This window comes from Ranitomeya imitator, chromosome 6 (genome assembly GCF_032444005.1).
Source record: "Ranitomeya imitator isolate aRanImi1 chromosome 6, aRanImi1.pri, whole genome shotgun sequence".
Lineage (NCBI taxonomy): Eukaryota > Metazoa > Chordata > Amphibia > Anura > Dendrobatidae > Ranitomeya > Ranitomeya imitator.
In genome coordinates this window covers 162,474,958-162,500,316 of record NC_091287.1, presented here as the reverse complement: position 1 = coordinate 162,500,316, position 25,359 = coordinate 162,474,958, and the positions used below count along the sequence as shown (strand labels likewise).

The 25,359-nt window shown below is 43.4% G+C and overlaps 1 protein-coding gene across 2 annotated transcripts in view; it reads right to left on the bottom strand.

The window, feature by feature from the left end:
- Positions 1-25,359, bottom strand: part of POU6F2 (POU class 6 homeobox 2) — an 802,902-nt gene that overhangs the window by 83,786 nt on the left and 693,757 nt on the right. For both annotated transcript variants that reach the window (XM_069730264.1, XM_069730263.1), the window contains exon 5: positions 1,473-1,613. In XM_069730264.1, coding sequence (XP_069586365.1) covers positions 1,473-1,613 — 141 coding nt within the window. The remainder of the gene's footprint in view (positions 1-1,472; positions 1,614-25,359) is intronic.

Here is a 25,359-nt window from a genome sequence, read left to right as displayed (position 1 = left end):
TACTTATGTTCTCCTATGAACCTCAGCTCAAAGTAAGACTAAAATGTGAATCATGGAGGCCTTTAGCAGGACATTAACTTCCATGGTAACCCAACTGCTCCCCTTGATTGCATTGCGCAGGTGGGGATTTAGCAAACAAGCCATTAAAATTTTAATGATTGACAGTAGCATTTAAAAGGTTAAAGGGGAACATTCAAAGCTAGCGCCATCTTTCTACTCTTACAGGAAAATTCTGGCTGTGTAAAACATCCTGCATCTGTCTGGTAGGGAGCATAATTAGTCTCTAAGCCCACTCTATACACCCTGCACTTGACTTATATGAAAATTTCATTAAGACCCTAAGGTGGTGCTTCTGTTTATATGTATGGAAGTCTTAGGTTATGTACACACAGCATCTTTTTTTCAAGCAGGTCCGCTCCAAAACCTACCTAAAAAAATGCCCAGAGAATGCTCAAAAATTAATATATGCTTTTCCATATAAAAATGTCTTGCTGTTAATAGGTTCAGTATTTTGAGTGTCTTATAACCACTTCAGATTTCCTAAGACATCAAGTGGTGGAAGTAAACTGACCATTCTTCAGGCAGCTTCCTCTCTAGAGACGCTGTGTACAAGTCAATGGGAAGGCTCAAATGCCACCTGGAAGATGCACTGGTGTCTTGAGGATTATAGCAGCATGCATGCTTCAAAAAATGCGAGTAGCTTCTTCATTGATCATGAATGAAGTAAAAAAAAAATCTGAAAATTAAAATAAAACATGTGCATAAAGTACGATGATGTAAAAAATTGCTAAAAAAGACGCTTCAGAAAAAAAATGCTGATGTCTTGAAAATCTTAATCGGATCACCCACAAGAAAAAGACGTTGTCTACACATACCCTAATGTATCCCATTGACATTAATAGGATCCTACTACTGTGAAAGAAAATGCTTCCATTTCCATGAAAAACAATTACATCTTATGGAAAAATATCTCATTGGTGCCTACTGGTCACAAACAAAATAAACTGGAATATTGCCAGAAACTTTCTTATAAATTTACAGAACACTTAAAAAAACACAGTGCCAAAGCAAACATATTTTCAGCCTGTATATCTCTGGAAATTATTTCAGTGATGTAAAATTATTTGGTAGTCTAAAATTAAAGATGTATTGAATGAATCTGGGTTTTTTTGTGTGTAGAGTTGCTCTTGCAAAATCCACAGTAGCAAACAAATCTGACCATTGTGAATTTACCCATAAAGTAGTGGAAGTTTCTACAGAAGTCAGTTTGACTTCACAATCTATGACAACGTCATCCATGACTGAACCACAGAACAGTGAGAACGCCATCAATGGATTGTGCACCTATAGCTCCTCTCCTACATAATTTTTTCGATAATTGTCAGGTGCTCCATATTTATTTCTTTTTATGTAATTCCTTATACATGACAATTATATTAAAGAAAAAAAATTGACTAAAAACTCATACATACCTGTCCTTGTGCATTTGTGACTAGCTGACCAGTAACCCCTTGCAGACTGGAGAGTGCATTCCCAAATGCTTGTGAACTTGCTATGGAGCCCATGGCAGCGGCTGCAGCTGCTGCCTGGTTTGCTAAGGGATTATTCACCATCTAAAAGAATAAAAAAGGGAAACATAACTAAAAATAGTTTTCATGTGTAAGTGTCTTAATTTTAGTTATTATGTTATATAGTGTCATCGTATTCTGCAGCGCTTTTCGGACATCATCTTTACCGACCCCATTGGGGCTTACGATTTAAATTTCTTGTCAGTATGACTTGGGAGCATGGTAGCAAACCGGAGAACCCAGAGGAACCCCACACAAACATAGGGAGAATATACAAACTCCTTGCAGATGTTGTCCTTGGTAGAAATTGAACCCAGGACCCCAGGACCCCAGGGCTACAGTGCTAACTACTGAGCCACCATGCTTAATCTTACTACATAACAATATTTAATATACTTTATTCACAAACTGGGCCCTTTTATCAATATTAGGCACTTCAAGTACATTTGTCTGGCAAAATTCTTATTAGGTCTCTAAAGCACTGTATTGCTGACATTTTCTCCCATACAAGCAGTGCTTAGCAAGACATTTTTCAACAAAGGTTAGAAAATCAAGCCATGCCTCTAGAATAAAATACATACACAGGTACATTATGGATTTGTAGACCCTGGCATAATATACCCTCACCGGCACTTCACTTCACATGAGAAATTTCTCACGGTGCTTGCGGTGATCTCATTGAGATCATTGCAGCTCATCCTCACAGCTCACAGTTAAATAAGCCTGGGAACGCACCTTCAGTGACTGGCGGTTACCTCTATGACATCACCGCTCGTCACTGAAGCTGTGCTCACAGCACCTCATTCCGTCCTGGTTTTCAGCCTGGATGGTTGTATCATGGCACCTTTCAGGTTGTAATCCAGTTATTGAAGAGATTATTGAGAATCTTCACTTTGTACAGGTGAGGTATATGGTTGTTATTATTTTTGTTTTTTTACAGGGCATAAGGTGAATATAACTGTTCTTTTTTATTTGTATTTCAAATAAAGGAGTCTATGTCTTTCTTTCAATAAAAAGACTTTATTCTGATTGTGTCGTTTTTTGCAATCTAGCTATGGGTTTAGTAATGGGGGTGTCTTATAGACTCCTCTCCATTACTAACTTGTGAGCTTGATGTCCGCAGCCATAAAACATCTGACATCAACCCCTCAACCACTACCCCACTTGCCACTGCACAAAGGCATGTGGGAAGAGCAGAGAAAATTGCCAGAAATTGGGCATCTAACAGATGCACCTTTTCTGGGGTGGATGCGAGCTGCTATTTTTAGGCTACAGGGGCCAATATCCATGTCCCTTTACCAGCTTGAGAATACAAGCCCACAGCTGTCTGCTGTACCTTGGCTTGTTTTCAAAAATGATGGGACCCACACGCCATTTTTTCTAAATGATTTATTTAAATTTTTTTTTTTTTTTAAACGGCATGGAGACCCCTTTATTCTTGACAACCAGCTATGATATAGCTGACAGCTATAAGTTTTGCTAGCACTGGTTATAAAAAATAAAAGAGACCCCCACATCATTTTTATTTATTTATTTTTAGGACGGGTGTCAGCTAGTGAATACTCCCATCAGCAGCGCCAGCGTCAGCAGGCGTAGGCTGATGGAAGTAGAACTCTCTCTTCCCAGCTGATGCATGTGATCAGAGGTAACCTTTTTACCGCCAGTCAGAGCTGATGGCTCGTGCTATAATCTAACAGCATGGGAACTTCAGCTCTCTGACTGTTATGGCTGGCAATCAGGCAACACAGCGTGCAGTAATCAGCGCACATACAGAGATCTGGCAATAACCAAAAACAATAGGACAAGCTCTGAGACGTGGAATCTCTGTAGACTGCAGTACCTGATCTATCCTCACACAACTATAAGCAGCAGTGGATTGCGCCTATAACTACCTATGCAACTCGGCACTGCCTGAGGAGCTGACTAGCCTGAAGATAGAAATACAAGCCTGACTTACCTCAGAGAAATACCCCAAAGGAATAGGCAGCCCCCCACATATAATGACTGTTAGCAAGATGAAAAGACAAACGTAGGAATGAAATAGATTCAGCAAAGTGAGGCCCGATATTCTAGACAGAGCGAGGATAGCAAAGAGAACTATGCAGTCTACAAAAAACCCTAAAACGAAAACCACGCAAAGGGGCAAAAAGACCCACCGTGCCGAACTAACAGCACGGCGGTGCACCCCTTTGCTTCTCAGAGCTTCCAGCAAAAGTTAATAGCAAGCTGGACAGAAAAAACAGAAAACAAACTAGAAGCACTTATCTAGCAGAGCAGCAGGCCCAAGGAAAGATGCAGTAGCTCAGATCCAACACTGGAACATTGACAAGGAGCAAGGAAGACAGACTCAGGTGGAGCTAAATAGCAAGGCAGCCAACGAGCTCACCAAAACACCTGAGGGAGGAAGCCCAGAGACTGCAATACCACTTGTGACCACAGAAGTGAACTCAGCCACAGAATTCACAACAGTACCCCCCCCTTGAGGAGGGGTCACCGAACCCTCACCAGAACCCCCAGGCCGACCAGGATGAGCCACATGAAAGGCACGAACAAGATCTGGGGCATGGACATCAGAGGCAAAAACCCAGGAATTATCTTCCTGAGCATAACCCTTCCATTTGACCAGATACTGGAGTTTCCGTCTAGAGACACGAGAATCCAAAATCTTCTCCACAATATACTCCAATTCCCCCTCCACCAAAACAGGGGCAGGAGGCTCCACAGATGGAACCATAGGTGCCACGTATCTCCTCAACAACGACCTATGGAATACATTATGTATGGAAAAGGAGTCTGGGAGGGTCAGACGAAAAGACACCGGATTGAGAATCTCAGAAATCCTATACGGACCAATAAAACGAGGTTTCAATTTAGGAGAGGAAACCTTCATAGGAATATGACGAGAAGATAACCAAACCAGATCCCCAACACGAAGTCGGGGTCCCACACGGCGTCTGCGATTAGCGAAAAGCTGAGCCTTCTCCTGAGACAAGGTCAAATTGTCCACCACCTGAGTCCAGATCTGCTGCAACCTGTCCACCACAGAATCCACACCAGGACAGTCCGAAGACTCAACCTGTCCTGAAGAGAAACGAGGATGGAACCCAGAATTGCAGAAAAATGGAGAGACCAAGGTAGCCGAGCTGGCCCGATTATTAAGGGCGAACTCAGCCAACGGCAAAAATGACACCCAATCATCCTGGTCAGCGGAAACAAAACATCTCAGATATGTTTCCAAGGTCTGATTGGTTCGTTCGGTCTGTCCATTAGTCTGAGGATGGAAGGCCGAGGAGAAAGACAGGTCAATGCCCATCCTACCACAAAAGGCTCGCCAGAACCTCGAGACAAACTGGGAACCTCTGTCAGAAACAATATTCTCAGGAATGCCATGTAAACGAACCACATGCTGGAAGAACAAAGGCACCAAATCAGAGGAGGAAGGCAATTTAACCAAGGGCACCAGATGGACCATTTTAGAAAAGCGATCACAGACCACCCAAATGACCGACATTTTTTGAGAAACGGGAAGGTCAGAAATGAAATCCATCGAAATATGTGTCCAAGGCCTCTTCGGGACCGGCAAGGGCAAAAGCAACCCACTGGCACGTGAACAGCAGGGCTTAGCCCTAGCACAAATTCCACAGGACTGCACAAAAGCACGCACATCCCGTGACAGAGATGGCCACCAGAAGGATCTAGCAACCAACTCCCTGGTACCAAAGATTCCTGGATGACCGGCCAGCACCGAACAATGAAGTTCAGAGATAACTTTACTAGTCCACCTATCAGGGACGAACAGTTTCTCGGCCGGACAACGATCAGGTTTATTAGCCTGAAATTTCTGCAACACTCTCCGCAAATCAGGGGAGATGGCAGACACAATGACTCCTTCCTTGAGGACACTCGCCGGCTCAGATAACCCCGGAGAGTCGGGCACAAAACTCCTAGACAGAGCATCCGCCTTCACATTTTTAGAGCCCGGAAGGTATGAAACCACAAAATCAAAACGAGCAAAAAATAATGACCAACGGGCCTGTCTAGGATTCAAGCGCTTGGCAGACTCAAGATAAGTAAGGTTCTTATGATCAGTCAAAACCACCACGCGATGCTTAGCACCCTCCAGCCAATGACGCCACTCCTCGAATGCCCACTTCATGGCCAGCAACTCTCGGTTGCCCACATCATAATTACGCTCAGCAGCAGAAAATTTCCTGGAAAAGAAAGCACATGGTTTGAACACTGAACAACCAGAACCTCTCTGTGACAAAACCGCCCCTGCACCAATCTCAGAAGCATCAACCTCGACCTGGAACGGAAGAGAAACATCAGGTTGACACAACACAGGGGCACAGCAAAAACGACGCTTCAACTCCTGAAAAGCCTCCACGGCAGCAGAAGACCAATTAACCAAATCAGCACCCTTCTTGGTCAAATCGGTCAATGGTCTGGCAATGCTAGAAAAATTACAGATGAAGCGACGATAAAAATTAGCAAAGCCCAGGAATTTCTGCAGACCCTTTAGAGATGTCGGCTGAGTCCAATCCTGGATGGCCTGAACCTTAACCGGATCCATCTCGATAGTAGAAGGGGAAAAGATGAACCCCAAAAATGAAACTTTCTGCACACCGAAGAGACACTTTGATCCCTTCACGAACAAGGAATTAGCACGCAGTACCTGGAAAACCATTCTGACTTGCTTCACATGAGACTCCCAATCATCTGAGAAGATCAAAATGTCATCCAAGTAAACAATCAAGAATTTATCCAGATACTCACGGAAAATGTCATGCATAAAAGACTGAAAAACAGATGGAGCATTGGCAAGTCCGAACGGCATCACCAGATACTCAAAATGACCCTCGGGCGTATTAAATGCCGTTTTCCATTCATCTCCTTGCCTGATTCTCACCAGATTATACGCACCACGAAGATCTATCTTGGTGAACCAACTAGCCCCCTTAATCCGAGCAAACAAGTCAGAAATCAATGGCAAGGGATACTGAAACTTAACAGTGATCTTATTAAGAAGGCGGTAATCAATACACGGTCTTAGCGAACCATCCTTCTTGGCTACAAAAAAGAACCCTGCTCCCAATGGTGACGACGATGGGCGAATATGTCCCTTCTCCAGGGACTCCTTCACATAACTGCGCATAGCGGTGTGTTCAGGTACGGACAAATTAAATAAACGACCCTTAGGGAATTTACTACCAGGAATCAAATCGATAGCACAATCACAATTCCTATGCGGAGGTAGGGCATCAGACTTGGACTCTTCAAATACATCCTGAAAGTCCGACAAGAACTCTGGGATGTCAGAAGGAATGGATGACGAAATAGACAAAAATGGAACATCACCATGTACTCCCCGACAACCCCAGCTGGTTACCGACATAGAGTTCCAATCCAATACTGGATTATGGGTTTGTAGCCATGGCAACCCCAACACGACCACATCATGCAAATTATGCAGTACCAGAAAGCGAATAACTTCCTGATGTGCAGGAGCCATGCACATGGTCAGCTGGGCCCAGTACTGAGGCTTATTCTTGGCCAAAGGTGTAGCATCAATTCCTCTCAACGGAATAGGACACCGCAAAGGCTCCAAGAAAAATCCACAACGTTTAGCATAATCCAAATCCATCAGATTCAGGGCAGCGCCTGAATCCACAAACGCCATGACAGAATACGATGACAAAGAGCACATTAAGGTAATGGACAAAAGGAATTTGGACTGTACAGTACCAATAACGGCAGAGCTATCGAACCGCCTAGTGCGTTTAGGACAATTAGAAATAGCATGAGTAGAATCACCACAATAGAAACACAGTCTGTTCAGACGTCTGTGTTCTTGCCGTTCTACTTTAGTCATAGTCCTGTCGCACTGCATAGGCTCAGGTTTACTCTCAGACAATACCGCCAGATGGTGCACAGATTTACGCTCGCGCAAGCGACGACCAATCTGAATGGCCAAGGACATGGACTCATTCAAACCAGCAGGCATAGGAAATCCCACCATTACATCCTTAAGAGCTTCAGAGAGACCCTTTCTGAACAAAGCCGCTAGTGCAGATTCATTCCACAGAGTGAGTACTGACCACTTTCTAAATTTCTGACAATATACTTCTATATCATCCTGACCCTGGCATAAAGCCAGCAGATTTTTCTCAGCCTGATCCACTGAATTAGGCTCATCGTAAAGCAATCCGAGCGCCAGGAAAAACGCATCGACACTACTCAATGCAGGGTCTCCTGGCGCAAGAGAAAACGCCCAGTCCTGTGGGTCGCCGCGCAAAAAAGAAATAATAATCAAAACCTGTTGAATAGGATTACCAGAAGAATGAGGTTTCAAGGCCAAAAATAGCTTACAATTATTTCTGAAGCTCAGGAACTTAGTTCTGTCACCAAAAAACAAATCAGGAATCGGAATTCTTGGTTCTAGCATCGATTTCTGATCAATAGTATCTTGAATCTTTTGTACATTTTCAACGAGATTATCCATTGAGGAGCACAGAGCCTGAATATCCATGTCCACAGCTGTGTCCTGAAGCACTCTAATGTCTAGGGGGAAAAAAAGACTGAAGACAGAGCTAAGAAAAAAAAAAATGATGTCAGGATTTCTTTTTTCCCTCTATTGGGAATCATTGGTGTGGCTCCTTGTACTGTTATGGCTGGCAATCAGGCAACACAGCGTGCAGTAATCAGCGCACATACAGAGATCTGGCAATAACCAAAAACAATAGGACAAGCTCTGAGACGTGGAATCTCTGTAGACTGCAGTACCTGATCTATCCTCACACAACTATAAGCAGCAGTGGATTGCGCCTATAACTACCTATGCAACTCGGCACTGCCTGAGGAGCTGACTAGCCTGAAGATAGAAATACAAGCCTGACTTACCTCAGAGAAATACCCCAAAGGAATAGGCAGCCCCCCACATATAATGACTGTTAGCAAGATGAAAAGACAAACGTAGGAATGAAATAGATTCAGCAAAGTGAGGCCCGATATTCTAGACAGAGCGAGGATAGCAAAGAGAACTATGCAGTCTACAAAAAACCCTAAAACGAAAACCACGCAAAGGGGCAAAAAGACCCACCGTGCCGAACTAACAGCACGGCGGTGCACCCCTTTGCTTCTCAGAGCTTCCAGCAAAAGTTAATAGCAAGCTGGACAGAAAAAACAGAAAACAAACTAGAAGCACTTATCTAGCAGAGCAGCAGGCCCAAGGAAAGATGCAGTAGCTCAGATCCAACACTGGAACATTGACAAGGAGCAAGGAAGACAGACTCAGGTGGAGCTAAATAGCAAGGCAGCCAACGAGCTCACCAAAACACCTGAGGGAGGAAGCCCAGAGACTGCAATACCACTTGTGACCACAGAAGTGAACTCAGCCACAGAATTCACAACACTGACAGGCGGTAATGATCTTACTACCAATCAGATCCATCGCTGTTTCTCGCGCTGTCTTGCAGATGATAGTGTGGGAAAAAAACAATGTTTGGGGTGCCGAACCCGAATAGTAACACGGGCTTCCTTGCAAAGTTGGTGTTCCGGGTCCATGCCCGAACGCTAGGTGCTCTGTACAGACCCCAAACTTTACTGATCGCGATTGCCCATCCTATTCCTGAGGCTATTTAAGAACTGAAGTTGAGAATTAGTGCAGTATACACTATGTAATAATATTCTATGTTCTGCATACAGACAGCTGCTACAGTATATACATCATAAATAGCATATTGATCAAGTCCAGGATTGTCTTGACATCTTGTCTTTAGCATTTTGATTTCACTCGAGCATGCGAGTGTTCTACGCAGTATCTGGGGGAGATAAAGCTTACAACTGGGAGCTCTGCTAATGCGACCGCTCCCGACTGTAGGCTACCGGGGAATGAATGAGACACAGCGGGCGCAGGCTCAATAACTAGCGGTGACGTCACCGAGACTGCGCTCCCTCACTGCCTGACCGGAGGTAACCTCTGGACCGTGGGAAAATGCCAGGGAAGAGGATACCGCAGGTAATGTATCTATTCTATTCTATATATTCTATCAATCTATCTATCAATCTATCTATTCATTCTATCTATTTTATCAATCTGTCTATTCATTCTGTCTATTCTATCAATCTATCTATTCATTCTATTGATCTATTCATTCTATCTATCTACAGGAAGTTGTTTTTTTTTCTCTGTGTGCACTCAACTTTATTGGCATGCACAAAGAGAAAAAAAAACACATGAAAAAAAACGCATCAAAAACTCAGGGAAAAACGCACCTAAACCTGAGTTTTGGTGCAGCTTCTTTCCTGCCAAGATGATCAGGTTTTGCTGCAGAAAAAAAATGCAGCAAAAAAGCCCTGTGTGAACTTACCCTGAAAATTACTTTACTAGGACACTTGTTTTCATTCCAGTAGAAAAAAAATGCTTGTAGGTGGTTTCCAATCCCCTGCCTTTCCAAAGTATACTTTCCTGCCTTTAGCTTCAATGCTATTAGAACATACTCATTTGGAGTACAGATGATGGCAGTAAAATGGTCAGATCAGTCCCTGTATCTCACTACCTCCATCGATAAATCGTGGCAGGAGATTGTTCTAATAACCACAACACTCAGACAAAGAGACAGCTGCTATCATCTGTACTCCAAATAAGATCAATGCAGCTGAAGGCAGGCAATTAGACGGGTAAATGCATGAGTTTTGAAGCCACTTACAACATTTTTTTTACAGGAAAAAAGATTTAGTGCCCAGTTCATCAATTCTTTTGTGCCACTATTGTCATGTAAAAAGCTTTTAAAAGTCACATAATATTGACACAAATGGCGGCTGCACTAATCATATGCATCTTTTGGAGTTCTCACACCATTTTCGTCAAGCTACAACAAGGTGGGCAAAGCTGGTGTGGGTTGGGGGGTGGCAATTACCATTTATCAAATTCATCATGAGCGGTGGCTTTCGCTACTCCACTCATTGTATTTGTGGTATGGAGTACACAGAGGTGCACACCACTTGTCCAGCATTCCTGATTCATGAAGAGGCACATGCCTCTTCGTAAATCAGGAGCAGCGTTAGACTGGAGCACCATGGGCCCACCAGAGAAAATCATTCTTGGGGCCCACTATGTAGCTACATAGAAATAAATACAAGACCACCAATTGTGTGGTAAAACACGCTAGTATCAGGGTATAATATAAGGTAGTACAGATCTTAATTATGTAGCAGGGGTTGGGGTAGAATCATAGAGGGGTAGCCCCCTCATAGAATATAATGTTGCCCCCTCATAAAATAATGCAGCCCCCCTCATAAAATATAATGCAGTCCCCACCATAGAATATAATATAGCACCCTCATAGGGTATAATGCAGCCCCCTTCATATAGAATAATGCAGCCCACCACAGAATATAATGCAGCCCCCCCCATAGAGTATACTGTAGCCCCTCATAGGGCATAATGTTGCCCCCTTATATAGTATGATATAGCCCCCAGAATATAATGTAGTCCCCTGAGAGAATAATGCAGCCCCCCCCATAAAGCATACTGTAGCCCCCTCATATAGTAATATGTAGCCCCCGGAATATAATGTAGTCCCCTGAGAGAATAATGCAGCCCCACCACAGAATATAATGCAGCCCCCCATAGAGTATACTGTAGCTCCCTCATATAGTATGATGTAGCCCCCCAGAACATAATGTTGTCCCCTGAGAATAATGCAGTCCCCCCACAGAATATAATGTAGCCCCCTAATAAAGTATAATGCAACCCCTCTGCACCCCCATCTTTGTCCTCATCACCACCTCCATCATTACCTTCTCCCCCACCACCCCTATCATTCTCCCCCACCACCCCCATCACTGCCCATTCCACCACCTCCATCATTGCCTCCTCCCCCACCACCATTATTGTCCATTTCATCACGTCCATCATTGCCTCCCCCACCACCACCATTGCCCTTTTTCATCAAATCCATCATTGCCTCCCCCACCACAATCATTGCCCATCACCTCCATCATTGCCTCCCCCACCATTATTGCCCATCACCTCCATCATTGCCTCCCCACCATTATTGCCTATCAACTCCATCATTGCCTCCCCCACCATCATTGCCCATCACCTCCATCATTGCCCATCACCTCCATCATTGCCCATCACCTGCATCATTGCCTCCCCCACCATCATTGCCTAATCATCTCCATCAGTGCCTCCCCCAACATCATTATCCATCACCTGTATCATTGCCCATTACCTCCATCATTGCCTCCCCCACCATCATTGCCCATCACTTACTTCATTGCCTCCCCTCACCATCATTGCCCATCACTTCCATCATTGCCTCCCCTCACCATCATTGCCCATCACCTCCATCATTGTTTCCCTCCAACACCATCATTGCACATCACCTGCATCATTGCCTCCCCCCACCAATATCATTGTTCTTCCACACCACCCCTCACACACACACACACACAGCACCGTATCACTCTCTCACACTCACACACAAAGCACTGCACTACAAACACACACGTAGGCACACAGACATACACACACTCACACACAAAGCACTGCACCACATACACACATGCAGGCACACAGATGCACAGCACAGCTCACCTCCCCACAGCAGCAGCACATCCAGGCAGCCTCTTCCTCGCCGGCAGCTTTCTGTCTGAGACAGCATGCTGGATGATGACGTCATCCAGCTCTGCTGTCTCAAACAGGAAGCAGGACATCGGGATGTGCTGCGCTGTGTGTCTGTGTGCCTGCGTGTGTGTATATGTGGTGAGGTGCTTTGTGTGTGCATGTTTGTGGTGCAGTGGGGGGGCTTTACATGTGGGCAGTGTTAGCTGCAGCCTGCGGCTAACGCTGCCCGCTATTAAAGAGAAATGTTAATATTCATTTTGCTTTAGCAGCGGGGACAGGATCCTGTCTCCAGCTGCTGCTAGGCTGGCACAGCGGGGTCCCCTTGACTGAGGGGCCCCATAGCCACTGGCTGGTGGCCCCTGGAGCAGTGGGGGCCCTAGGCAGCTGCTGGCATAGTATGCCAGCAGGTGTCAGTACCTGGGCCCATCAGAGAATCCTCCGGTTCAATGCTGGTCTTGTATCAGGCCCTTATCCCCTGATAATGGGATTTGAACATTTTTGCAGCTTTTCATGTTTCATAAAGTTATTAAAGAAAATGATGAAAGTTTAGCTATTCATTAACAGCTACATGTCCATCCCTAAGGTTTGTTGATGCTATAATATAAGCCTTATTGTAACGCACCAATTACACTTGGTAATAAATACATCATTGTTCATGTTGTTGAAGAAGCTTTGAAAATGTTTTGAATACGTTGAAGAATTTCAGGATAACCCCCTTCAATTATTCAAGGCTTATTTCTGGGAAAAAAACAAAAACGAAAAACAGAATTATTGGTTGTGCCTTTCAGGAAGAACTGTCATAGATAGATTGATGTCCAACTAATAGGTCTCTATTCTATACAGTGTGATTTTTTTTCCCTTTCCCTTAGGAGATAACTACCGTCTTTGAACACTTTTCCTTCATTCAGGAGACGTATTGAATTTTCTTTTTAATGTGAACCATATAACTTTTTCTCCTGCGCAGGTCATGAATCCTATGTAAGAGGGAAGGAGTATGATTCTTTGAAGACTAGAGAATCCTGCTTTTGTTAGGGCCAATGTGAAACTGCACGACTTTTTGTTTTGAAAGCAAGAAATGTCATAGGTCTGTCTATAATGAAAATAGAGAAACTATATTTTGCCTCGATTACATTGCCATTCACGCTTATAACAGATATATATTTTACTTTAGAGCATGTGGCTGGTACAGTCTAAACTAAATATGCAGTAAGTGCCAAATCTATGGGTAAAATACTGTTTGTCAAATGACTTCCACAAGCAATGCTACATTCACATATAAGTTTCCATTTTTATATTTGTGTAAAACAGACCAATTTTCTTGCATATGTCTTCATTTCACATGTTGTTTCTTATCCTTTGTTAAAATCTGAAGCAGCCCGTCTCCTCCACCCAACTTCATTGGATTGCAAATTACAGATAGAACATGCAGAGGGGAAAACTGGCAATAATGCAGGATAGAAGTCACATAATGGCCATAAATTGTGTTATTGCTAATGTGAACATAGGACAGTCTATTTTGAAATGTTACTTGAAAGCATAGCTATTAATAAATAGCAGTTATTATTATTATTATTATTTATTTATATAGCACCATTGATTCCATGATGCTGTACATGAGAAAGGGTTACAAACAAATTACAGACATCACTTACAGTAAGCAAACTAACAATCACAGACTGATAAAGAGGGGAGAGAACCCTGCCCTTGCGTGCTTACATTCTACAGGATGGTGGGGAAGGAGACAGTAGGTTGGGGGTTGCAGGAGCTCCAATGGTGTTGGTGAGGCAGTAGCTCCAGTAGTGGTGAGGAGGCAGTGGGGTCATTGCAGGCTGAAAGCTTTCTTGAAGAGGTGGGTTTTCATGTTCCGTCTGAAGGATCTAAATGTGGTTGATAGTCAGAAATGTTGGGGCACAGAATTCCAGAGGATGGGGAATATTCAGGAGAAGTCTTGGAGGTGATTAGGTGAGGAGTGAATAAGTGTGGAGGAGAGAAGGAGGTCTTGGGAGGAATGGAGATTAGGTGAGGAAAGATATCGGGAGATTAGGTCAGAGATATATGGAGGAGACAGGTTGTGGATGGCTTGTAGGTCATTATTAGTAATTTGAACTGGATATGCTGAGGGAATGGGAGCCAGTGAAGAGATTTGCAGAGGGGGGAAGCACTGGAGTAGAGAGGAGAAAGATGGATTAGTCGGGCAGTAGAGTTAAGGATGGACTGGAGAGGTGCGAGAGTGTTAGCAGGGAGGCCACAGAAAAGGATGTTGCAGTAGTCGAGATGGGAGATGATGAAGGCATGCACAAGCATTTTAGTAGATTGAGGGTTGAGGAAGACATGGATTCTGGAGATATATTCTTTAGCTGGAGGCGACAGGAGGTGGAAAGAGCTTGAATGTGTGGTTTGATGGACAGGGCAGAGTCAAGGGTTACTCCGAGGCAGCAAACTTCCGGTATGGGGGAAAGTGTGATGTCACTAAGGGCTCATACTCACTTGTGAGATACTCGGATGAGTCTCGAATGTTAATATACCCGGCGCTGCTGCCGGCACTCAGATCAGAGCGTGTAGCCGCATGCTCCGCTCCTGAGTGCCATGTGCAGTGCCGGGAATTAACATGCGAGACTCATCCGAGTTTCTTGCAAGTGAGTATGAGCCCTAATGGTGGTAGATAAATCAGGTAAGGAAGATCTGTGAGATGGAGGAAAGAAGATTAGTTCAGATTTGTTTAAATTAAGTTTGAGGAAGCAAGAGGAGAAGAAGGATATGGCTGATAGACACTCCGGGATTCTGGACAGCAGTGAGGTGACGTCTGGGCCAGAGAGGTAGATCTGAGTGTCATCAGCATATAGGTGGTACTGGAATCCATGGGACTTTATAAGTTGTCCTAGGCCAAGTGTATAGATAGAGGTGTGTGAACAGGTTCCTACAGACTTGTTCAATGTGCAAGTAGCCCATGTGTTTCTAGTTCTACAAGTGTATAGATTGAGAAGAGTAAGGGTCCTAGAACAGAGCCTTGGGGGACTCCAACAGAAAGACGGTGGGATGAGGAGTTAGTGTGGGAGAGGGAGACACTGAATGTTTGGTTGGAAAGGTATGAGGAGATCCAGGATAGGGTGAGGTCTTTGATGCCAAAGGAGGAGAGGATCTGTAGTAGGAGGCAGTGGTCAACTGTGTTGAAAGCAGAGGACAGGTTTAGAAGGAGGAGAATAAAGTATTGTCCGCTAGCTTTGGCTGTAAGTAGGTCGTGACTCGTTAGTAATTTTGGTCAGGACAGTCTCAGTGGAATGATGGGGACAGAAACCAGTTTGTAGATTGTCAAAGCGCAAGTTATATGAGAAGTGGGAGGAAAGTTCAGCGTGGACGTGCTGCTCCAGGAGTTTGGAAGCAAAAGGGAGCAGCAATATTGGGCGATAACTGGACATAGCATTTGGGTTAAGGGTTGGCTTTTTAAGGATAGGTGTGATTGTGGCATATTTGAAAGCAGAAGGGAAGGTACAAGAAGTTAGTGATAGGTTGAAAAGATGGGTTATGGATGGGATAAGTGTGGTGGTGACGTTGGGGAGGAGGTGGGATTGGGTCTAGTGCACAAGTGGTGAGGTGTGATTTGGAGAGGAGACAATTAAGCTCACCTTCAGTGATGTTGGACAGGGAGGTTATGGGGTTTGGGCATTGGTCTGGTGTATAAAGGGGTTGTGGAGGTTGAACAATAAAGACTTGCCTTGTTTGGTCGATCTTATTTTTGAAGTGTGTGGCAAAGTCCTCAGCAGAGATGTGGTAGGTTGAAGGGGGCAGTGGTGGGCGGAGGAGGGAGTGAAAAGTTTGAATAACTGTTTGGGGTTGGAGGATAGGGAGGATACAAGGGTTGTGAAGTAGGCCTGTTTAGCAGAAGTAAGGGCAGATTTGAAAGCAAGCATTGCCTGTTGTAATGCCGTGAAATCATCTTGCAAATTTGTTTTCTTCCAATGCCGCTCTGCAACCCTGGACACTTGCCGGTGCTTTTCAGTGATGTTATTGTGCCAGAGTTGACTATTGATACGTTGAACTCTGCCATGAATGAGAGGGGCGACCGTGGCAACAGCTGATGCAAGAATGGCATTGTAGAAAGCAGCGGCACTGTGTCGTGGAATGAGGATATGGATGCCAGTGGTAGGATAGAGTCAAAGAGTGTGGGTGTTTAGGTGTGCTAGGTTCCTGCATGGGTGCTCATGTTCCTGGACATGGGTGAGGAGGACAGGTATGAGAAAGTGAGTAGATGGTGGTCGGATAGATGGAGAGGGGAGGTGGTGAAGTTAGATAGAGAGCAGAGACGGGTGAAGACGAGGTCTAGTGTATGTTCGTCTGTCTGGTGGCTGCGGAGGACCACTGAGTAAGTCCAAAAGATGAAATGAGCGACAGGAGTTTGAGGCTGTTGACTGAAGGGTATCAGTGGGGATGTAGAAGTCACCCATGATGATAGTGGGGATGTCAGTGGAAAGGAAGTTGAAGAAGTCAGGTAGAAATTTGGTCAATAAAGGCAGTGACTGGGCCCGGAGGTCAGTATATGACGGCCTCTTGGAGGTTGGATGGAGAGTAGATGCGGACAGAGTGGACTTCAGAAGAGAGGAGGATAAGGAAAGGAAGAGGTGGGATTGGATTAAGGGTGCAGTTAGTGGAAAGGAGAAGACCCACACCTCCATCATGTCTATTGCCGGGGCGAGGCGTATGGGTGAAGTGGAGGCCGCCATAACACAGCGCAGCAGGGGAGGCGGTGTCAGAGGGTGTCAGCCATGTTTCTAAGTGTTGCTACTGTGAAAATAAAAACTTTTCAGTGTCATTAGATTCTCTATTGAACAATCCTTTTGTGTAGTCGTTTATAGGTATACTTCAAAGTTCAGCCGCTCTGGCTACTGTCATCTTCTTCCTCCCAAATTTTTAGAAGGTTTTTAGTGTTTGTCGTGTTACAGAAAAAGTGAATCTGCCATTCAATGATCACTGTTTTATAAGGATTCACTTCCACGATGAGCTTTTGGTGCTACAGAATTTCTGCACCATTTTTGCACCAATTATTTAAATTAAATTACTTGCATTTTTTCTGTGCTTTTTTATCGTGTTTTTGACGCTGTGTTTTTAGTCTCTGGCGTGTCATGCTTTAAATAAAGCTGCTTTGTTTTGAAACTTTCTAGTATTTGGCAGATTTCAATAGTTTTTGATGGACTGCCGAAATGCACTAAAATCGCATGTGTGTTTGTTTCCTGCAGATTTTCAGCATCTAATGCAATTCTATAGGAAAAGTCCATGCAGAAAACTCAGTGTACTCGCAAGGGAAATTGACATGTTATGGATATGAAATACGCAGCGCAGGTCATTTTATGCTGTGCTAAAAAGAAGCACAGTGGGCATGAGATTTCCATAAATCTCATCCACTTTGCTGGAACTGTAAGACGCAGCAAAAATATGAAGCATCAAAAATGCACCAACAGTTTATCATTAGTGTTGAGCGATACCGTCCGATACTTGAAAGTATCGGTATCGGATAGTATCGGCCGATACCCGAAAAATATCGGATATCGCCGATACCGATATCCGATACCAATACAAGTCAATGGGACATCAAGTATCGGAAGGTATTCTCATGGTTCCCAGGGTCTGAAGGAGAGGAAACTCTCCTTCAGGCCCTGGGATCCATAGGGATGTGTAAAATAAAGAATTAAAATAAAAAATATTGATATGCTCACCTCTCCGGCGGCCCCTGGACTTCACACTGCTAACCGGGAGGCTTCTTTGTTTAAAAAGCACGCCTTTCGGACCTGTGAATGACGTCCTGGCTTCTGATTGGTCGCGTGCCGCCCATGTGACCGGCACGCGACCAATCAGAGGCCGCGACGTCATTCGCAGGTCCTCAATTCCTATAATTAGCAGTTTTGTGAATGAGAATGACGTCGCGGCTTCTGATTGGCCGCGTGCCGGTCACATGGGCGACCAATCAGAAGCTGCGACGTCATTCGCAGGTCCTTAATTCCTAGAATTAGGAGTTTTGTGAATGAGAATGACGTCGCGGCTTCTGATTGGTCGCATGGCGGTCACATGGGCGGCACGCAACCAATCAGAAGCCGCGACGTCATTCTCAGGTCCTAAAGGCGCTCATTTTAAACAAAGAAGCCGGCCGGTTACCAGCGTGATGTCCAGGGGCCGCCAGAGAGGTGAGCATATCAATATTTTTTATTTTAATTCTTTATTTTACACATCCCTATTGATCCGATACCGATACCCGATACCACAAAAGTATCGGATCTCGGTATCGGAATTCCGATACCGCAAATATCGGCCGATACCCGATACTTGCGGTATCGGAATGCTCAACACTATTTATCATGTGAACAAACTCTAAGTCTGCTGGATAACATAACTCAACCCTTTCCCCTTTTCCTGTCAGCACGCTGATCATAAGCAAATAGAATAAATAAGCATAAGGCCGGTTTCACACGTCAGTGGCTCCGGTACGTGTGGTGACAGTTTCCTCACGTACCGGAGAAAGTAACTCACGTGGACACATTAAAATAAATGTGTCTGTGCACATATCAGCGTGTTTTCATGGACCGTGTGTCCGTTTGCAAAACACGGGGACATGTCAGTGTTCGTGGGAGCGCACGGATTACACGGACCCATTAAAGTCAATGGGTCCGTGTAAACACGTACCACACACGGATGCTGTCCATGTACCATCCGTGTGCCACCTGAGGACCACACGGAACAGTGCTAAAGTGCTGTCCCCTGTGTGTGGTGCTGAAGCCGGCATTCATCCCTTCTGTCCTGCTCGGCTGAAAGCAGCGCTTGCAGGAGAGAAGGGATGAAAAATCAGTTTTTTTTTGCTAAAAATAAAGTTTAGGGGTCATCTAATGCCTCCCACCCCTCCACCCCCCCCTTGCGCCTGCCCGCTTGCAAAGAAATACTCACCTAGCTCCTGCGATGCCTCCTCTCAGCGCTGCAGCTTGTCCTGTGTGAGCGGTCACGTGGTACCGCTCATTACAGTGATGAATATGCAGCTCCATCTCCCATAGGGGTGGAGCCGTCACGCAGTACCGCTCATTACAGTGATGAATATGTGGCTCCACCCCTATGGGAGGTGGAGCTGCATATTCATCACTGTAATGAGCGGTACCACGTGACAGCTCACAAAGGACAAGCTGCCAGTGCTGAGAGGAGGCATTGCGGGAGCTGGGTGAGTATTTCTCTGCAAACGAGCAGGCGCACGGGGGGTGGGAGGTGACCCCAAACTTTATTTTTAACAACAAAAAAAACCCTTGATTTTTCATTCCTTCTCTCCAGCGAATGCTGCTGGGGAGAAGGAATGAATGCTGGCTTCAGCACGAAAAGCAGGGGACAGCGCTTAACTGTGGCGCTGTCTCCTGCATGGTCCGTGTGGTCCTCAGTCGGCACACGGGCAGCACACGACTGCCGGCCGTGTGCCACACTGACGTGCCACGTGAGCACATGGACATGGATAACTCCGGTACCGATTTCTCCGGTACTGGAATTATCTGGATGTGTGAGACTGGCCTAAGGCTAAGTTCTCACAATTAGCATTCAGTGCTTTTTTGATGCTGCAGCATTTTGTTAAAAATGTGCTAAATTAGGTTACTTGTGTATTTTCCTTGTGGTTTTCTGTATGCTTATTTTTTACATGTTTTTCATTATTTTTATAGTATTTTATCAGCTGCAGTTTTGTCTCTTTTTGGCTTGCCATGCTTAATTGAAAACAACTTTATTTCGTACTTTCTGTTACTAAGCTTTGATAAAACTTTACTGATAAAGTCATGTGCGATTACATGATTATTTTTTAGTGCATTTCCATTCTGAAAATGTAATAAAAATTATATGCGTTTTTTACCTGCAGATTTTCCTCATCTCGTTCAAGTCAATGGGGAATATCCACAAATAATACTCCACAATTATCGCAAAATAAATTGAAATGTTACAAATATATAATATAAATCCCATTCATCTTGCAGAAACTGTAATATCCCACATTTTTTGTGCAGCGAAAATATGTAAAACGCACAGAATACTCATCATGGGAATGTACTGTAGTCTTAGCCATCTTTGTGGTTTGGTCTTGATGAAGAGGTTTGAAAACCTTGAAACAATTGACAATAAACCACATTCATGCTTCACCTTCGTGTGTGATTGTATCTCTGAACCACCATATTCCTCATTCATAGCAACGTAAGGTCATGTTCACACATTCAGTATTTGGTCAGTATTGTACATTAGTATTTATAAGCCAAAATCAGGAGTGGAACAATCAGAGAAAAGTATAGAAATAGAAACACGTCACCTCACCACTTCTGCATTTATCACCCACTCCTGGTTTTGGCTTACAAATACTAAGGTAAAATACTGACCAAATACTGAATGTGTGAACATGGTCTGAGGCGTCTGATTTAATCAATGCAGAGACTGCTGTAATCACAGAACTTTATTTTGCAAGTTCTCTACATACATAGAGCTTACATATTGAGCTAGCCACATGTATATCATAAGATCATAAGATGCACCGAGGACTGAACGGGTGGCGGTGAATAGTTGAGGGGCCGAGGAGGTGAGCTGATGGTGAGAATAACAATTGTTGTAATTTTTTACATATTATGTCTCCACTGATCTAATTTCCCAAGAAAAAACGCTTGAAAAGGCAAACCCAAATTTTGCCTGATCTGCTTATGTCTACATATAATACCCAATGGCACATTTCACTTTGTTGGCCCTGCACTATTTGTACTGTGCAAATTGTAATCATAATAACCCTTATCTGTAATATATTTTTCTCCTTTTGTACTTGGCTCCACTAATTTCATGAAGTCTTACAAACTTTAATGCAGCAATGTCTGGCGTGTTATTTACACTCACACAAAGGGTCTGAATCACTAAAACTTGAGTTTTGTACACCAGTTATAATGAAGGCACTGCTAGCATAAGGGTACCGTCACACAGTGGCATTTTGATCGCTACGACGGCACGATTTGTGACGTTCCAGTGATATATCCGTGACGTTCCAGCGATCTCGCTGTGTCTGACACGCTCCTGCGATCAGGGACCCCGCTGAGAATCGTACGTCATAGAAGATCGTTTGAAACTTTCTTTCATCGTCTAGTGTCCCGCTGTGGCGGCATGATCGCATGGTGTAACAAAGGTGTGCACGATATTGTATACGATGTGCGCATAGTAACCAACGGCTTCTACATCGCACATACAGTTAGACCCATATATATTTGGACAGAGACAACTTTTTTCTAATTTTAGTTATAGACATTACCACAATGAATTTTAAACAAAACAATTCAGATGCAGTTGAAGTTCAGACTTTCAGCTTTCATTTGAGGGTATCCACATTAAAATTGGATGAAGGGTTTAAGAGTTTCAGCTCCTTAACATGTGCCACCCTGTTTTTAAAGGGACCAAATGTAATTGGACAGATTCAATAATTTTAAATAAAATGTTCATTTTTAGCACTTGGCTGAAAACCCTTTGTTGGCAATGACTGCCTGAAGTCTTGAATTCATGGACATCACCAGACGCTGTGTTTCCTCCTTGTTGATGCTCTGCCAGGCCTCCACTGCGGTGGTTTTCAGTTGCTGTTTGTTTGTGGGCCTTTCTGTCTTAAGATTTGTCTTTAACAAGTGAAATGCATGCTCAATTGGGTTGAGATCAGGTGACTGACTTGGTTATTCAAGAATATTCCACTTCTTTGCTTTAATAAACTCCTGGGTTGCTTTGGCTTTATGTTTTGGGTCATTGTCCATCTTTAGTATGAAATGATGACCAATCAGTTTTGCTGCATTTGGCTGGATCTGAGCACACAGTATGGCTCTGAATACCTCAGAATTCATTTGGCTGCTTCTGTCCTGTGTCACATCATCAATAAACACTAGTGACCCAGTGCCACTGGCAGCCATGCATGCCCAAGCCATCACACTGCCTCCGCCGTGTTTTACAGATGATGTGGTATGCTTTGGATCATGAGCTGTACCACGCCTTCGCCATACTTTTCTCTTTCCATCATTCTGGTAGAGGTTGATCTTGGTTTCATCTGTCCAAACAATGTTCTTCCAGAACTGTGCTGGCTTTTTTAGAGTTTTTTAGCAAAGTCCAGTCTAGCCTTTTTATTCTTGATGCTTATGAGTGGCTTGCACCGTGCAGTGAACCCTCTGTATTTACTTTCATGCAGTCTTCTCTTTATGGTAGATTTGGATATTGATACGCCTACCTCCTGGAGAGTGTTGTTCACTTGGTTGGCTGTTGTGAAGGGGTTTCTCTTTTCCATGGAGATTATTCTGTGATCATCCACCACTGTTGTCTTCCGTGGGCGCCCAGGTCTTTTTGCATTGATGAGTTCACCAGTGCTTTCTTTCTTTCTTTCTCAGGACGTACCAAATTGTAGATTTTTGCCACTCCTAATATTGTAGCAATTTCTCGGATGGGTTTTTTCTGTTTTCGCAGCTTAAGGATGGCTTGTTTCACTGGCATGGAGAGCTTCTTTGACCGCATTTTACTTCACAGCAAAACTTTCCAAATGCAAGCACCACACCTCAAATCAACTCCAGGCCTTTTATCTGCTTAATTGAGAATGACATAACGAAGGGATTGCCCACACCTGTCCATAAAATAGCCTTGGAGTCAATTGTCCAATTACTTTTGGTCCCTTTAAAAACAGGGTGGCACACATTAAGGAGCTGAAACTCATAAACCCTTCATCCAGTTTTAATGTGGATACCCTCAAATGAAAACTGAAAGTCTGAACTTCAACTGCATCTGAATTGTTTTGTTTAAAATTCATTGTGGTAATGTCTATAACCAAAATTACAAAAATGTTGTCTCTGTCCAAATATATATGGACCTAACTGTACGTCATGAAATTATCGCTCCAGCGTCGTGCATTGCGAAGTGTGACAGCAGTCTACGACGCTGGAGCGATATTGTTACGATGCTGGAGCGTCACGGATCGTGCCGTCGTAGCGATCAAAATGCCACTGTGTGACAGTACCCTTAGATGTGTCTAATTAATGATCTTACCATCGATCAGAGGCAATGTTTGCTACACTGTCACCTGCATGACAAACACTGGATATTCGGGCCCTCCATTCATGCGAATGGGGTCCTGGTTCGGGTTCGTGGTACTGTTCTGGCACCCAAACCCAACTTTTTTTTTACTGTTCGGCTGAACCCGAACATCCAGGGGTTCACCCATCACTATGTGTTAGTCTTGTACTGCAATAGACTATGGGAAAACAATTGCACAAAAATAATGTAGCATTTTAAAAAGGCGCTAAAGATGAATTAGTCCAAAAGATCTGGATCAGGAAAACTATGCCCATTTTGCTGAGCAAAAATAGAAAGATGAAAGTAAGTAGTTAATTTAAAAAAGTGCAAATAAATAATAAATAAGGCGCAAACATAAAAATCACTATTAGAACCATATTTACTCCAGAAAAATGGTGCACTTTCAAGAATTTAGGGTAAAAAGGATAACGAATAGCACAAGACAAGATGTTTTATCAAGAACCAACACCAATCATGGGAGTGTGCGCTTCATACCATGTCAGGTCAATAAATTTGAATTTAAAAAATGTACTTGGAGAGTAAATGCATCAGAGATTAGATTATTTTTCTACTAGGGAGATAAAAATTATATTTTATTTTTATTAACAAGATGAAAGCACATGCTACTATTTTCAAGCCTATTATCATATAGCAGGGCCCACTACAAAGACTTTCAGAGGTCTGTGCATCCTCTATCAAAAAGTCATTGTTAACCCAGTAATAATATTGCCTCTTCTGTGTAGTCTACTGCTGAGGCAGATGCTGTATTGTCATCATTATCACTTTTGCACCATACAGAGTCCACACTTCCCCCTTATTTTGCTGTTGTAAACATATAGTCAGTCTCAATGGGAGTAGCACATACTCAACAATTACAAGCATGATGCAAGCGCTGGTTTATGTCTAAGCTCTGAATACCATTGCAATGCACGACCACTTCCAACTTGGTATATTTATTTTCGGAGATGGCTCTTTATTTGTTATCTTATTTTTAGTTTGCTTTTTAAGTTTTTTATTTAATTTTTGTTTCTGCTCAATGAAGCTGTTGTTAAATTGGAGAGTATGATCTTTGCTATTTGTAACTCACAGCTGATTGCCGTCTCTTCCCTAACAAATACTCAAATATATATGAACCATATATTTGGAATTATTCAGTGCTCAGCATAAATGAGTGCACCCCATTTGAAAAGTAAGCTTTTAATCAATATATCACTGACTGCAAGAACATTTTCCAAAATTTTAAGAAGACTGAGTTTCATAGAACATTTTTTAACCTATAACATTAAAATAAGATAAATAATACAAATTAGTTTATGCCAAAATGAATACACCCACGTCAAAAACTACTACATCTAGTATTGTGTATAACCTCCAGAATTTAAGTAAAGTACAGAGAAGACGGCGCTCCAGATTCCAGCAGGTGATCAGATAGGGTCCAACTCCATAATGTATGCAGAAAAAAATCTGGCACTTTAAATTTGGAGTGCCAGATTCTTTTCTCCATAGTTTAAGGACACACAAAGTCTTGTAGGTATGGAGATACTGTATATTGCAACATCTGTCTTTTTCTATTTTTCAAGAACGACCTCTTTTAGAGCCTGAATGCTGGATGGAGAGTGATGATCAACTTGTTTCTTCAGTATTCTATATAGGTGTTTCAGTTGGACTCAAATTTGGAGACATACTTGGCCACTGAATCACTTTTACCTGTTCTTCATAAATGCACCATTGTTATGATGGAAAAGTGCAGGTCTACCGAAGGCAAAAAGTGATGGTAATATCCTTTCCTTCTATATAAAGTAGTACATCTGTGAATTCATGATATATCAATGAATTGTAGCTCCCCAACAACAGCAGCACTCACATAGACCAATATAAGGACACTGCCAACACCATGTTTCACTGTAGGCACTATGCATTTTTCTATAATCATTTTTCTAAATGCATTGTGACTACAGTCAAACATAGTGGTGGCAGTGTCTTTCTATAGGGCTGCATGACTGCTGATGGTGTCTGTAAGCTAAATTTTGATTTGATGCTATCATGAATTCACAGACGCACTGCTCTATATTAAAAGAGAAGATTCTAGAA